Source organism: Silene latifolia, unplaced genomic scaffold (assembly GCF_048544455.1).
Source record: "Silene latifolia isolate original U9 population unplaced genomic scaffold, ASM4854445v1 scaffold_119, whole genome shotgun sequence".
Classification (NCBI taxonomy): Eukaryota; Viridiplantae; Streptophyta; class Magnoliopsida; order Caryophyllales; family Caryophyllaceae; genus Silene; species Silene latifolia.
Genome location: NW_027413127.1, coordinates 949,671 through 967,117, shown reverse-complemented (window position 1 = coordinate 967,117; position 17,447 = coordinate 949,671). Strand labels below are relative to the sequence as shown.

General features: G+C 39.7%; 1 protein-coding gene and 1 long non-coding RNA gene across 2 annotated transcripts; one reads left to right on the top strand and one right to left on the bottom strand.

The window, feature by feature from the left end:
• Window positions 1–504: 504 nt before the first annotated feature.
• LOC141637489 (uncharacterized) lies at window positions 505–2,317 on the top strand. Its single transcript, XR_012541804.1, has 3 exons — window positions 505–980; window positions 1,185–1,236; window positions 1,376–2,317. It is a non-coding gene; the product is annotated as an uncharacterized LOC141637489 (long non-coding RNA).
• A 2,178-nt stretch (window positions 2,318–4,495) lies between these two features.
• On the bottom strand, window positions 4,496–5,281 carry LOC141637546 (uncharacterized). The gene has a single exon (XM_074447032.1). It carries the CDS (start codon window positions 5,279–5,281, stop codon window positions 4,496–4,498), a length of 786 nt encoding a protein of 261 aa, XP_074303133.1.
• Window positions 5,282–17,447: the final 12,166 nt, after the last annotated feature.

Here is a 17,447-nt window from a genome sequence, read left to right as displayed (position 1 = left end):
AAGTCGATGATGAGCGCCCTAACTTATCACGAAAGGCTCCTCCACTTGGCTTGACTTGGAAGTCGATATTAAGCACCCTAACTTGTCGTAAGGATAACCTTCTATCTTGTAATGTCACCCTGTCATTATCTAACTTGGCGGGTGAATTTGTGTTTGATTTGGAAGTCGAGTCATACCCACACTCGTCGTAAGGGTAGTCGCTTCTGGAATTCTTTCGACGTCACCCTGTCATTATTTGACTTGGCGAATGACCAGTCGTGAGAGAGAGCTCATTTGAATTTTTTCTTGACTTGTAAGTCGAATGGCGTACCCGAACTTATCGTAAGGGTAGTAGCTTCATTTTAATTTGTATGACTTGGAAATCAACGGCAATCAAAATTTACTGTAAAGTTAACCCGTCATTTCAGAGTCACAGTTATTATCTGACTTGACGGATAGATTTTTTTTTTTTTGTTTAACAATTTAAACATCGTTGTCAACTTACAACTTAACAACTCCAGCCTATATAGTAATTATAGGCTCAAAATCCATTCTAATAGCCAAATATACGTTGAATTCCATGTGTAGTTGTGAACTACTCCGTATTTAGGAAACACGGATCAAGTGTCGGCCTCTTTTTTTAATTACTTCTTTGACAGCAAGCAAAGTAGGGTTAGAGAAGAAACCCAATTCTATATATACAACGACAAACAAGTCTTCCATACTTATCAACACATTGTCGCTTCAGGTTACCGCCCCCAATTTAGAGGAGCACTGGTATGGTTCGTTTCTCCCTTTTCTTGTTTTATTGGTATTAAACCATCTTTCATCTAACTGATCTAAGCATAAAGTTTTCACCTTTTTATCGCATTGAGCATGATCTTCTCTTCTTTTGTGCTTCACCATAATCATAAACTATCTTCAAGTCTGTTGTTGTTCTTTTCCCGTCTGTTTTATCATAGCATCAAATTTTGCGGCGTTGGACGATAATCGAATATCAGGTGAGACTCCGTTCTATTCTCTTTAATTTTCGATCTCATGCCTTGCTGCTTCCAAAGGATCGGAAAGATAGATCCTCCTTCCTTCTTGTTTTCTAACCTTGTTAATAAAGCTCATCTTTCATTCAAATCTTATTATAACATGCTCCTCTTTTCTTTTCTTTTTTATGACTTTGTCATGTATTGAGAACCATTAAACTACTGCAGGTCCGCAACTCCACAACTTCTCAGTGAACATGATTTACTCGAGTCATTCTGGGTATTAGCAACTTAACCCCTTTGTCTTGTACTTTGCATAAATTCATGGGCAAAATTTGTCGTAGTGCCAATGATGTTCTCGTGTGAGTTTCCTTGATTTGCTTGACTAACACGAATTTTCTTTGCTTGCTTCAACGCAGGTTTGCTGTCAACTCGCTTAACTTGAAACCCATGGCAATTATTAAAAGTGGAGCATATAGACTGAAGAAAACGGAAGCGGTGAGAGGCTTCGCTCTCGATAACGCCGGCCTCTTTTCGGGGAGGTTGTGAGACATTTTTTTTAGGTGAATTCCAATAGAAGGTCGTGGCTGCTTTCATCGAGGAGCGCGTACCAAACCTTCAATAATTAGGGCGCGACGATAGCAACCATGAAAATATTAAAGATTGATAATGATGAACCAATGAAAGCCTCATCCTTTTATGTGTGTAGGAGAGTTCATGGATTTGTTCTATTTTGTGTGTTTATGATGGAATTTATATACAACACTTGCCACTAATTCCCACTTGTTTCATTTGTATGCAGCGTGGAATCAGTATCTTTGTTGGCTTGATTCCCTACGTCTGATGTTTTAATTGTCCTTTGGATTGATACAAATCACGAGAATACATTAGTTAAATGGGATCTGAACTCCTCGGCCATTTATCACTACGGAGTATTAAAAAAATTTGTTTTGCTAGTGCAATTCGTAGTACATCCTTGATATCCCGTCTTTCCAAATTGTATGCTTGTTTGTTGTATTTTGTTTATGCAGGTATCATGTTCTGTCTTACTAGCCAAGCGACTTCTTTTGTCAATATTCTCATGGAAGCCAATTTCACTTGTTCACCATTGAAGACTTATTGCTTATCAGGGTGAACCCATTTTTTGGGTCATCGCGACAGTGTGAAGACTTATTACTTGTCAGGGTGAACCCGTTTTGGGTCATCGCGACAGGTTGTGTCAGGGTGAACCCATTCGGGTCATCGCGACACAGTTTTGAAGACTTATTGCCTGTTAGGGTGAACCCATTTTTGGGTCATCGCGACAGGTTGTGTCAGGGTGAACCCATTCGGGTCATCGCGACACAGTTTTGAAGACTTATTGCCTGTTAGGGTGAACCCATTTTTGGGTCATCGCGACGAGTTGTGTCGAGTGAACCCGTTCGGGTCATCGCGACACAGTTTTGAAGACTCATGCAATGAACCTCTTTATGAAGACTATATTTCATTACGCTCTCCCCTTGAGGCATGCCGGATGAATACGCTTCTTGATTTGATGTCTCTCCGACTTGTAAAAGATTTCCACATATTCTTTATATTTACTTGTATTTGTCCTTTTTTTTTTTTTTTTTTTTTTTTTTTTTTTTTTTTTTGCAGGGATGCAACTCGCAATGGACCTGACTCGTCGACTCCAAGAGAGTACGAGTCACTCTTGGATGGGTCATCTTGGGTTCCCTTTGGAGTTACCATGCAATGAACTCGCTCGTCGATTGTAAGGAAGTTCCAAGCCTTTATGTGCCAGATTGCTACATCATTTCATCACCTGTATGCGACGTGACCCTCTTTTTTAAAGATCTATCCAAGGCTAACCGTGAAGCAAATAGTGTAAAGACCCAGCTCAAGCGGAACTCATCATCGATTAACATGGCCTTGCTTTTACAACCTTGGTTGATGATTGACCAATTTTAGCCGTACAGTTTAAACTCTTGCGGGCCGGGAGTAATTATTTTCTTTGTAATTTTTTTTTTTTTTTTTTTTTTTTTTGTGGCTGCACTTGAACAAAGTGTTTGCTCAAACTGCCTACGTACTCGCAAAGCTACCAAGATGACAACTTGCAAGATCAAGCCAACGTAGTTCAAGAGAGGGATTTTTCTTGTTTGGAGGTGTGGCTGCACCCGAGCTACATGTTCACCCAAGTTGCCTACGTACTTGTGAAGCACAAAGTGTATTTCACAAGATCAAGCCGACGTAGTTCATAAAGGAAGGAGTATTTTTTTTTTTTTTTTTTTTTTTTTTTTTTTTTTTTTTTTTTTTTTTTTTTTTTTGAGATTTTTTTTTTTTTTTTTTTTTTTTTTTTTTTTTTTTTTTTTACAGTTTAACCTCTTGCTTAGGAGCTTGGACTTGCAGTTTACGCTCTTGCTTAGGAGCCTTCACTGTTGGGATTTAAGAATAGTAACGCTTCAAAAACTTCCCATTGATTGGGCCTACCCGAACGCCGTCTTCATCCACGATTTTGTAAGCACCATTTGTATAGACCTCTTGTACCACGTATGGACCATCCCACTTAGAGGTGAACTTGCCAACGGCTTGTGAGAGGTGATGATTGGTCTTAATCTTTGCAAGGACGAGGTCTCCTACTTGGAAAGAACGAGGGCGCACCTTTTTGTTGAATGCGCGTGACAACCTTGCTTGATAGCACTGGAGCTTTTGTTGAGCCTCTAATCTCTTTTCATCGAGAGCTTCCAACTCTGCTAATCGCAATTTGTCATTCTCATCATCTGTGAGTCCCTCCTGAATAGCAATGCGTAAGGAAGGGATTTGCAACTCCAAAGGCAACACGGCCTCCACTCCATACACCAACGCATACGGGGTTGCCTGAGTAGGTGTTTTGTATGTGGTACGATATGCCCACAACGCCTCACCAATTCTTTCATGCCAATCTCGCTTTGACTTTGCTACTACTTTTCTCAACAAGTTGCAAAGAGTTTTATTAAAGGCTTGAAAACCATTTCTTGAGAGGCATTGTACATGGATGACTTGTATTGTTTGAACTTGAATTTTTCTCCCAGACTTGTCATCAGATGGTTGAAAAATTGTTTCCCATTATCAGTTGTGATACGTTGAGGTACACCATATCTGTAGATGATTTGGGTTCTAATGAAGTCCACAACATTTTCTTTCTTCACTTCCCGTAGTGTGATGGCTTCTGCCCATTTTGAGAAGTAGTCAGTGGCAGCGAGGATATACTCGTGTCCATTTGAGGCCTTTGGAGTAAGAGGTCCCACAACATCAAGTCCCCAAGCTTCAAAGGGCCATGAAGAAACAGTAGGATGCAACGGCTCCGGCGGTTGGTGTATGAAGTTTGCGTAGAACGACGGTTCACATTTTTTCGCAAAGTCCATACAATCTTGCACCATGGTTGGCCGATAATACCCCATTCTCTTTACACGGTCATGAAGTTTAGGCCCAGTTGATGAGCACCACAAATGCCGAATGAGCTTCATGCATTGCTTGATAACCGTCCTTGCTTAGACACCTCAACCATTGGCCGAGAAAGAACGTCAGCAGAGTGTCCCTTTATAGTGAATGAACTTTGGAGCACGTCGACGTATTTCTACCTTGTGTCTGGGATCATCGGGTAGTTTTTGGTGGTCCAAAAAATCAATGATAGGTTGACGCCAGTCATCTTCATCAACTGTGTAGACGCATATCATGTTGGTTGTATCTACATTTTCCTCTTCTTCAAGCAATGATACTACCCAACGATTGCAGACTGGGACTTGCATAGACTCTTCTGCCCCCAGTGCCAAAGTGGCTGCAAGATTAGCAAGCGCGTCAGCCAACTTATTGGCACTCCTTGGTACATGACCAACATGGATGTCGTCAAGTTGATTCAGCGGTTGTAATGCCTGTTGATGGTAGGGAATCAAGTCTTCCTTTTTTACTTCATATTCACCAAGGACTTGGTTGACCACCAGCTTCGAGTCGCCGTAGATGTCCATATCTCTAACACCTATTTCGATCGCCATTTGGAGGCCGAGTATGAGAGCTTGGTATTCTGCCATATTATTTGAGCACAACTGAGTGAGCGTAAAGGAGTATGGCATGAGATGATTTTGTGGAGTTACGAATACAACTCCGGCTCCAGCTCCGTCCTTCCTTGCAGCACCGTCAAAGTACATTTGCCATGGAGGTAGGACGTCCACATAGAAAATTTCTTCTCCTGGGAGGTCATCTGAAATTTCCCACTCTGCTTGTAATGGATGATCGGCAAAAGAAGTCGGCGATAGCTTGGCCTTTGACACCTTTTGAGGCACGAACACCAAGTCATCTTGTTTAAGTAACATTGCCCATTTCGCAAGTCTTCCAGACAAGACTGGTCTTGAGAGTATGTACTTGATTGGATCGACTTTTGAGACCACGTGTATGGTATGCGCCGCATGTAGTGTCTCAACTTACGGATGGCGAAAACCAAAGCAAGACATATCTTCTCTATGGGCAAGTAATTCAACTCGGCTCCAACCAAGGTACGACTCAAGTAATAGAGTGCTCTCTCTTTACGGTCTTCAATTTCTTGAGCACACATTGCCCCCGGTGAGCGTTCTTGTCTTTGCGATGTAGAGGACAAGTGGCTTTCCGGAATTGGTGCCCCCAAAGATTGGTGCACTTTGGCCAAGTACTTCTTGATGCTATCAAAATCATTTTTGCATTTTTCATCCCATTGGAATGGAGCATCCTTTTTCATGAGATGGCTGAATGGTTGGCAACGTCCTGCTAGGTTAGATATGAACCTTCGAATGTATGCCAAACGTCCTTGCAATCCGCGCAACTCTTTTAACGTCTTTGGTTCCGGCATTTCGTTGATGGCTTTAATTTTTGTTTGGTCAATTTCAATGCCTCTATGCCTGACCACAAACCCCAAGAACTTCCCAGATGTGACACCGAACGCACACTTGAGTGGATTCATCTTGAGTTGACATTTTCTAAGTCTTTCAAAGACGGTTCGAAGGTCTTTGATATGGTCTTCTCTTTTCTTTGATTTGACAACCACGTCATCAACATAACACTCTATTATTTTATGCAGCATGTCATCAAAGATCTTTTGCATTGCGCGTTGGTACGTAGCGCCAAGGCATTCTTCAATCAAACGGCATGACCGTGTAGCAGAAGATCCCTTTTGGGGTTCGAAAACCTGTTGCTTCTTGATCTTCGGGTGCCATATGTATTTGATTGTAACCAGCAGTACAATCCATGAATGAGAGGGCTTCATGACCAGTGGTTGCGTCAATCATCAACTCTGTAACTGGCAAAGGGAAGTCATCTTTTGGGCATGCATCATTAAGGTCTCTGAAGTCGACACATATGCGCAGTTGTCCATTCTTCTTTCTGACTGGGACAATGTTTGCTATCCAAGTAGAATATTTGACTTCTCGAATGAAACCTGCTTCAATGAGTTTATTGACTTCCTTTTCAATTTCAGGTACAAGCTCCGGCAAAAACGACGTTGAGGTTGCTTTTTGGGATTGGTGCCTTTCTTGATTGCTAGACGATGAACTGCAATTTTGGGGCGAGTCCAGGCATCTCCTTATAGCTCCAAGCGAAGACATCTTTGTACTCGACCAACAACTTGTAGTACTCCTCTTCTTCTTCCTTAGTCAAAAAAGCACCGACATAAATGGGGCGAGGATCTTGAGTTCCCAAATTGAGTTCCTTGAGTTCATCCACGATCGATTGCCCCCGTCTTCAAGTGTTTCGGGGGCCTCATCGGCCTCAACTTCTTCATTATCGTCGGTATCTCTTCTCTTTGTGATATGATATGACGACGTTGTAACTTCTAAATCTCCTGGCTTCTTTACGTCGGGGGACGTGAAGAGGAAGGAATAGGCTCAACATTTTTGACCGGCTGTGAGAACTAGTATGCGCCTCCTTGCTTTGAGTGGCTCATGTTGGATGATATCCACTACTTGCATACGCTTCATGCGAGATGGTATTGCGCTTCTCAAATCATCGCTTACTCTTACTTCTTCTTCATTTTGTGTTGCAAAAGTTGAGAGAGGACGACCCTCACCACTATTCCTCTTGAGAGCCCCTAGTCGACTGAAGACTGTTTTTGATGGAACACCCAAGCGTTCATGTATTGCGCCCTTTTTGTTTATGCGCAACGAAGGTGTTGACACTTTGACCTTACTTTCTCCTTGATTGCCAAGCCTAGCAAAGACAGAAATGTGTTTGGTTGAAGAATTTGGTCTCCCTAACCTTGTAAATATAGAAGGACGACACTTCTCTGCAGGTGGACTTATTCGATCGAAGACTGAAGATGGATGCATCTTTTCCTCTCCTTCTTCATTTTCTTCAACCTCTTCTACTGTGATGTGCTGAGAAGATGCAGTAGCCCCTTTCCTACGAGCACCAATCTTCACAGGCGCAGGAGACTCATATCCGAGGCCGGCCCTGGTCACCATGAAGTTCCCATCTTGCTTGAACACTTCATGTTGCGCTTTGTTAAGACCGTACGGCTCAACTTCTATAACTTTGCCGAGAGGAGTCGGATTTGTAAAGTCATATCCAGCCTTCGCAAGTAGCTTGTAAGCATTGGAATCAAATATCCCCTTATTTTCCTCACTTGATGATTGACTGGATGAACAGACGAAACCATTCGGAGGAGGTCTCACAATCTTCATTTGAGATGAACTTGGTAGAGGTGAGTGTAACGACTTTGGCCACCCATTCCCGCTTGAACACCGGACTTGATTTTTTATCCTTAGGCTCTATCTTTGGTGTTAGACACTCTGCAAAAGGACTCTCTCCATCTTTGCGGCGAGATTTTGGGATGTATCGTAATACTGGTGGTGTAGTTTTCTGCGGCGTCTCTTGCTTCTTGGGTGATGCAACAGGAGTATCTGTTTTGCTGGCCTTGTCTACATCTTTCTTAACATCATTTTCTTTAGTAGGACTTGCAGCCTCATCCTCTTTGATGATGTTCTTTTCCCGCTTACCTCATTTTCCTGTTGAAGAGATGGTGGTTGGCATGAACTCACTGGAAGTACCATTCTCTTCAAAGAATTTTGCATCAGCGAAGAAAGAGTCGACCTTAGAGAAAGGTTTGGCGTCTCCGTCTATTTTCCTTTCGCCACCACGATAATATTTCAAGCATTGATGGAGGGTTGAGGCGACAACTCCGTTTTCGTGCTTCCAAGGTTGTCCCAGTAATAGTTTGAACGATGTCTTGCCATCCATGACATGGAACAATGTGTCGGAAGAAAGATCACCCATGGTAAGGTTCACACGGATCATGCCAACCGCACGCTCCCCATTCAAGTTGAAACCATGAATCATTGTTCGACTACTCGAGAGTTCATCCATTGTGATCCCTAATTCATTCATGGTGGATTTTGGCATGAGATTGACTCCTGAGCCTCCATCTATTAAGATGCGCTTGACCTTTTGCCCCCGGATGTACCCCGACACATAAAGTGGCCTGTTGTGAGGCTTGGATCCAAGAAGTAAATCCTCATCTGAGAAACTCAAAGCTGCATTACAGAGACACATCCAGTTGATTGCTCGGGAGGCTCGCATTTTCCTTCATCTTGCTGCGTACAATTACGGCTTCTCAAGTCCTTGAATTATCAACTTACGCTTATCTTTAGGTAGATGAAAGATTTGTTTCCACCCCATGTTTGTAGGAAGGGCATCGAGAGCACCACTACTTCGTTCTCTTTTTCGAAATGAGACCGTTGTGGTGATACCGCATCATCTAGGCCCCTTTCCTCATTCTTCTTTTCATTGTCGCCACCTTCGATGGGCGAGATGGTGCACGCAGTAACCTTGTTCATGAAATCTCGCGGGAAGAATACTTCTAAGGTGACGGGACTTGGTGGTTCTTGTTCCAGCAAATCAATTGGCAAGACATGTGGTTTGACAACTATTTTGGACTTTTTCTTTCCCTTCGTCTTGCGAGGTTTCGTCTTCTTTGATTGTTTTCTTCGACGGTGAACAGGTTGCGCTATGCCGCCTTGTTTGTTTCTTTGACTTCTTGCGCGTAACCAAAGTCCAACCCTCATCGTCATCTTCATGCTTCTTTTCCTCGTTCTTATCCTGAGGAGGTAGTATTTCTTCCAATGACGTTGGAGGTAGTGACGACAATGACCCTTGGATCTGTAATGCCACAGGCTCAAAACTCCCGAACTGCAACATATACACACATTGTCCTTGTTGTATAAATTGGCTCGTCAAAGTTGCTCCAAGACTACGGTAGTTTGATTTATGGTTACTGTGTCATCCAAGTCAAGAATGATCTTCCCCTCCTTGGAGAGCTGCATGATCTTCTCCTTGAGTGTTATACACTTTTCAATAGGGTGACTCACCAGCCTGTGATAACGACAGTAATTGGGATCGTTTGTCTTGTTTGCTTGCTCAGGGCGCTTGGACTCTGGCAATTGTATAACCTTCTTTTCTAAGAGGTCATCAAGCATTCCAGACAAGTCAGAATCTGGGAATGGGTATTTCTTTGCCTGCAACTCTTTCAATGTAGGCTTGTCTCGTTGGTAGTTGTAAGAGAATGACTCTTTCTTCTTTTCATACTTAGGCTTTGACGATATTTTCACAGGTGCACTGCTGGTTTCGACGACCATTGTTTCCTTTGTCAACGATTTGGAGTTCTTATCAATTTTCTTGAACTCCTTCTTTTCACTTGGCACCTTAGAAGAACTTGGTCGAGCACTACCATGTTCTTTGATTGTGATCTCCATGTCATGGGCGCGGGTAGCCGTGGTCTTGGAAGCTCTTTGGCATGATCCCTTTCGGGATGTAAAGAATGTCCCATTTCATCCCGTTGACGCACATTTCAATCAATGCCGACGCTTCACTTAAGCGATCTTTACATTCCGGACTCGGCGCACGCCACCTGTTGATGTAATCGGCGACGGGTTCATCTTGCCATTGAGTTGTTTTTGTCAACTCGCTCATGCGACTACGCGCTGGTCTTTGTAGAATCTGTTGAGGAATTCATCTTCCATGCGACCCCAACGTCGATTGACTCGAGTCCGGATCCGTGTACCAGTCGAACGCGATCCCTTTTAGCGAACGCACAAACTGCTTCACCAAACGATCACCTTCTGTCCCAGCATTGTTGCATGTCTCGACGAAGTGGGCGATGTGTTGCTTTGGGTTCCCCTTCCCGTCGAATCTGTTGAAATTTTGGAGGCGATAGCCGATGGCATCGCAGATCGTCAATCCTCTTAGTGTAAGGCTTGATGTAGCGTCCACTACTTGTCGAGCTATCATCCAACTGACACTTGATCGTCTTGGCTATTAACTCCTGCAGCTTCTCTTCAGTGAAGTTGCTGATCTCATTGTTTGGCTTTTCCCTATCCTCGCCAACTTCTCTATCGCTATCAACATCCCTATCGGTGTCACCATGCTCGCTCTCGGCCTTCCTGTCACGGAGTGCCAACACCTCCTTTTGGAGCTCATCAATTTTTTTGTTCTTTTCTTCATTTTCCTTCATCATCTTCTCAAGGAGTTCATTCATTTTCTGCATTCGATCCTCAAGAGTATCACCACTTATCACCATGATGACGACGCTAGGAGTTGATGTTTCTTTCTTCTTTGGCGACGCCTTGGATTTGCGAGGGGAAGCCTTTTTGTCAACCTTAACACTTCTAGTCTCCTCGCGTGAAGGAGAAGAGGCGGCGAAGCGACGTAGCGGCGAGCTATGGAGCGACGAGAGAACTTGCGCGGCCTAGTTGGGACGTGTGCGGAGCGTGGATCGCGGCGGCATTGACAATGACCTTCTTCGCCATTCCTCTTGTGGAGATGCCAACCGATGCGTAGCGAGGGGAGGTAGCAACAATGGGGTACCTGCAGATATCTCTGCGTAGGTCTTCTTGGATGGACTGGAGGAGATGCTTTGCTTAGTAGACATCTTCTTGTTTTGGTAGACTTGAATAAAACAAAGAGAGAGATGAGAGGTAGAGATCTTCACGTCGGGTTCACCAAAATTTGTAACAGCAAATTTTGTATTGCGATAACTGAAATACAAAACAAGGAAACAATTAAATTTTATTAATAAATATCAAAAGTACGTGTACAATCTCTAATGTATCCTCTGATTCTAATATGCCGTAAGGGGTACGTGTACGGGGTACACGTGAGGGGTGCGCGTGTAGACAAATTTAATTGCTCTACGCGCGATGTAAATTTGATTTCTTGAGAGGGTCGCGATGACTTGAATCTCTCTTGAAGGTTTGAACTTGTGATTGAATCTTCAACGCAGGCGGCACGCTTTGATGTGCTTGTTGACTGCTTGCAATGATTTTGACAGAGAGGATTTGTAAGAATTTGTACCTTGTTCTCTCTAGCTCCTTTGCAATTATGAATTTCCAACCCTTTGAATGAATGAGGAGAGCTCTATTTATAGAGTTTCAAATCCCCTTGTTGGACTTTGATGGTCACAGGGCCCATTTGTGGGTTTATAAGTAACCTTGGCCCAAATTTAATTCTTTCTGGGTTTAGTGATCCGAACAACTCCTTTTGTAATCCGAATCGGTCCATATTTTATTTAATCGGGACAAATTAATTAAATTAAGTTAAAATTTGGTATTAACTCAAAAATAATTAATTCATTTTATTTATTTGGCACTTTAATAAATTTTCCGTGCCTACAAATGTGATCAAAAAAATGTGGAGGATGATACGGTGCAACACAATACGCTCATTTATTATCATGTAACTATGTAAGTATTAATTTTTAAAAATCCATTTTACTCAGTTCAGTTCACTGTTAGCTCAGCTCCATGTTCAATTTCTTTCAATCGAAAAGTATATAGTCTAACAATGTTAATGAATTGAAAAGCGAGTCATGTACAAAACGGTTTTTTTCCTTAAAAGGAGAATTAGAAATTTAGTAGTCTTGGATTGTGCAAGAGGAAATGTAAAAAATGGAGGACTAAAATGGGAAGGAGTCAAAGTCAGGGTCCAAACACACAAGCTTGAAAAGGTCTATCTGGGTCTGATGAAAATGGGCCAAGTAAGAAGTGTACAAGTCCAAAAGTAGTCTAAAGCTGCCTTTAGTTGCCTTTGTTGCTTAGGTCAATTATCCTATGGATCTCTACACTTCAGTCTTTAGTATACCAAATCTTAGTTTGATTATAGTCAAGTGTAAATTAATTAACAATTAGTCTTGCTGAAGACGGGTCGGAGCAAGTGATGGATAATGTTACTCACAAAATGGATAAGGGAACAAGGTGAGGGCACCCCCATGTGCTTCCCTCTCTCCTCTATTTGGGTCATTTGTGAGGGAAAATGATATCCGTCATTCCAAAGTGACGGATACGTGTCGTCACAAATGAGATTTTGTGATTAATTTATCAAGGTGGAATATAAAATGTTAATTTCGTAATACTTCCTCTTTTTCACAACATGATGTATACACTTTTATTATTTTATGAGAAATATTTAATTAAATGTAAAAATATGTGGAAACAGACGGAGTATTATCCTATCTAACTATAATATACTCCAAATAAAGGGAGTATTATTTTGTGAGAAGTAGCATTTTTATAGACGGTTTTATTTTAACTTAATATTGACTATCTATTATGAAGAGAAGAGAGCCCCTAAACTGAGTTTAGCTGTTGGGAAAAATGTAAAATACCGAGTCATTTCTCAGCATTTGTAGGATAACAGATTATTTGCATGGTTTTATTATGGTCTCGGTTTTCTAATTTGAAAGGTCTAAACAAGCGGTTGAGATTTAAGTATTGTAAATACTAGGTCATATGCTCGAATCCTTCTCCCGCTTTATGTTGTACACTACTGTATGTATTAATCTTGTGCCTCATTTGACGCTAACTATACTGCCTTTCTTTCTTTAATCTTGTGCCTCATTTGACGCTAACTATATATCTTTTGAAATTAAAAAATGCGAGTTACAAGAGATGAAGCTTCTCTTTTGTGACTTGTAATATTTGAACAAAGATTCTTTGTCCGATATCCAAATAATTTAACATCTAAATTAACCAACACTGATTTACTCCATTATGATGATGCATGTCCATTGTCCAACGATGTGATATCGTCTAGACATATATGTCCCAGCCTACTAGAAATAATACAATAACGATTAAGGTTGCTACTCAAAATGTATTGACCGAAATCAAAACTAATCTAAATTAATCCCAACTAATATTTATTAATCCGACATATAACCTAATTTAAAGCTAATCGAGTAACCTGTTTATCAGATCAACTAGTTGTCTAGATCAACTAGTTGTCTAGTTCCCTTGGTCATATTATGTGTATCCAAGTGACATGAAGTCATGAACAATCCAACTAACAAAGTAGTTAAGTGTGACATAAAACTCGTTATTATTCTAGACTTTATTGTATATGAGAAATATAGTTGTTGGTGACTTCATGCAACAGTTAATTATTGTACGTTATCCGTGTTGATGAACTGCATATTACTGTCACAAAGACTACTACAGTCGATCTATACCTAATCAAACGCAACGGTCAATTAAAAGGATAGACAACTCATATAAGGATCCAAAGAAAGTTTAGTGCCTTTATTTGTAACGGTAACTTCATAGCAATTTCCGATTTGAAAGGGATATTCTTCTCATTAGCGCGGGTTTTGGTATTGTTGTGGGATTGTGGCTCCCTTTAATCATGGATTTTCACTAACAAACAAATGAACTCACGTAATTTATCAATCAATGTGTCTACTTAAGTAGGTTTTGTGTGAATCACATTAATAAAGAAAATGACGGTTTTATAATATAGAAGTAATAAACAAGTTTGATTTTATATGATTTTTCTAAAATATGCTTTTAGGGCATATTTTAGAAAAATCGCTATACTGTAAGTGTGAAGTATATAAAGGAGTTTTGTGATTATTATGCATCATACAACGATCTTCTTAGATTATCATTTAGAATCATGAGGAAATAAACAAAATAAAACAAGCTCTGAACCTTAACCTGATGTTATGCTTTTATGTATAACTCTAAGTAACACTGAATGTACCACGTTATCGTACACCTTAGGCAATAAATTAAAAGCCTAAGGTTTCATTCTACTATGACGATTGTGCTTTATTATTTACGCAGAATATGGTCAATTCTAATATCTTAATTGAAACCTAAGGTGTACAATAACGTGATATACTTAGTCTACCCGAGAATTTCCCTACTAACATGACGTCTATAGACTTTGATTTTTTGTATGTTGATTAACATATACTCGGAGGATATGATACTCGTACTACTTCGTATTTATAATAAGGGTTTTTCTAACGTGTATCCTTAGGGCACACAACATTTCTCATGATATATTCCTTTAATTCTTTCTATATTTAGACTCTTAATGTGTATCCTAAGAGTACACGTTAGAAAAACCCTTATAATAATAAATCCTAGTACTTAAAAGAAATAGTTTGAACACTCGTATATATATAATAATCCACTCCAAACAAAATCCTATATTAAAAAAGAAAAAAATTTAAAAAGCACAAGATCAGTCTTTCATTTACTATGTCGACCTCACAGTGTCGAGGATATAGTACTCGTTTTAATAGTATTATTTCTTAGCTTGATAACTTCATGCAATAATAAACGTGTTTGACCCTCCACATTAGCCGTTGATTCAAGACTTTAATCACTCCCCTATTCTAGTGTTTTCCAAAAGACTATCCTGCCCTTGCTTTCTACTTGGCTTTGATCCCTTCCCCAACCTCAATGTATTCTTACAATATTTTTTATTTTTTTTACATAAAAGTTTAGGTTTAAGATAAGCCTTATCCAATCTAAGGTCAAGGCAAATTACCGGCCTATTTGAAAATTTATAGTGATGTTTACAGATCACCTACTAAAACAGGGGCGGACCCAGAATTATTTTTATGGTGTAGCGAAATAAAAGTACGATAATTATTACGAAGTAGATGGATAGCATGTCTTATGGTACCTTGTACAGTTGTACCTCATAAAATGCTGCATACCCCGACCAAAATAATAAGGTAAATGCCAAATAAAAATTAAGATTATTAATAAAGAAACTAAAATTAATTTCAACGTTCAATTTTACCTCTCAGATATCACAAATTAAGCGAATTGATTTCATTATAAAGAAAATTAGCAATCTACCAAAATTATTGTACCCCATAAGATACTACATAACCAGACCGGAGATAATAAAATGACCAAAAATGATACGTAATATTATACTCAAAGAGATCTTAACCCATGCGGCAACGGCAATGGTGGGTCAATGGAGATGATAAAGAATATAAATTCTCATTTATGGAGTCAATATTAGTCACAAACTTATGACGAGTTAAATAAAATATACTCCGTATATGGATAGATAGAGATACAATTAGTCTTGCTGAAGACGGGTCGGAGCAAGTGACGGGTAATGCCACTCACAAAACGAATATGGGGGACAAGGTGGGAGCACCTCCATGTGCTTCCCTCTCTCCTCTATTTGGGTCATTTGTGAGAGAAAATGGTATCCGTCACTCCAAAATGACGGATGCGTGCCGTCACAAATGAGATTTTGTGATAGAGATAAGACATTTGTGACTTTCGGATACTATGGTTTTTGTTTTATTTATACGTGTGACCCGTCGCAAGCTTGTCGCAAACTTGTGACGAATATATACTCGTTACCTGGGAGACTTGCTAGATAAAGTAAATTGAAGAAAATAAAACAACTTGACTTTTTTCAAAAATTCTACCCGTATTAAGAATTTGTGAGAGATATTAAGGGCATATATATAGAAATAAATTCAATTAGCTAAGTATAAAATTATTCCACACTTCATATTAATCAAAGTTTAATAAAATGTGGATTCTTGACCAATTCATTTAATGTTCCATATTAATGGCATTAGGACAGATGGTTAACTAATTTACAGTATATTTATATGGAAGAATGAGAAACAAGTGCCATTAATGATGACTGATAATAAATTTTGGGACTTGCTAAATCCCGCACATCATATTACTTAATCCCGCACATTTTTCCCCTTTCTACCAAATATACCCCTCTCATTTCTCCCCAAACAAAAAAAAAAAAAAAAAAAAAATTGAAAACAGAAAACCCCAAAAACTCAAACGGACGAACAACTAGTCTACATGTAGCCCTCCCCAACACCCAATACCAATAGCCACCACCGGACAACCCTTCCCCTACCCCTCTCCCAGTGCCGACCACCATTCCCCTGCCCCTCCCAGCGCCACGACCGTCCACTTCCGGCGCCTAACACCCAGCGATACCATCACACAAACTACTTCAGCATGTTCGACGACGTTCAACCGCTGCCATGAATTGAATGGCCCACCGTGAACTCCAACCACCCTACTCCGGCCAGTTCGACGACCCCACAACCACCACTTGAAGACCAGTTCACTAATATGAATCTATCAATTCAAACCCTAATTGAATAAAAAAAATAATGAAAGAAACATTAATTAAACCAATTAAAAGGGGGTATTAATAAAACTATTGATAAAACAGAGAAATTATGTGTGGTATGTGCAAATTATGATCCATAATTGTCGAATTGTTAATGAATTGATTAAGTTTGTGAGAGAGAGAAAGGGCATAACTCTTTTTAGGTCTTCTTTTATGATGAAGGGTAGTGATGGAATTTCAAGGAAAAGTGTGCGGGATTAAGTAAAAGGATGTGCGGGATTTAGCAATTGCGTAAATTTTTGGTGTAGCAAAATCTAGTTTTCTCAAAAACTTTCATGGGGTTTGGTGTAGCACTTGCTACACCATAGGGTAACGTGGGTCCGCCCCTGTACTAAAATAGCTATATTTTAGCTAAATGGAAATCGAATCCCTGATTTCATGATCAGAAGGTAGACTCTTTACCATTTGGATCAACTCTTATTGGTATTATAAGACAATAATATGGGTATCATGTGAATCGTTAAGTCACTGAACATTGTATCACGATTGATTGCATACTCGAAAACATTTTATGATAAAAAACAATTGAAATTTCATTAGCTTTAATGAGTTCAAAATGTGACAAAGCGGTTATAATTTACTAAGCAAATACAATTTTTTTTTTTTACTAATCTTCTACGAGTAAGTCTTAACCATCGTAAATTTAGGGATGGCTTATAAAAATCCTTGAATGGTGTTGTTCAAAGTGATTAAAAGGCCGGTGACTCTCATTTATTTATACATTTGAATAAATGAAGTTGGTTAGCAGTAAAAGTACTTTGTAATAAAATTAAAAAAAAATGCTAAAATTTACTAATTTAATAAAAAACTTACCTAAAAGTTATAGCTAAGCCATGTGTGTTTGGCGTTAAAGTTAGATTAATAAAATTTAATTTATTTCAGTTCACATTTTATAAGTTCGGTTTAACTCAACATTTAAATTCATGTCTATCAACACAAAGAATTACATTATTATGACCACCCAAATCTCATTTCACATTTATTTTTAAAAAAATCATAAACAAGGATCCAAAACCAAAGTAATTTAAATTAAATTAA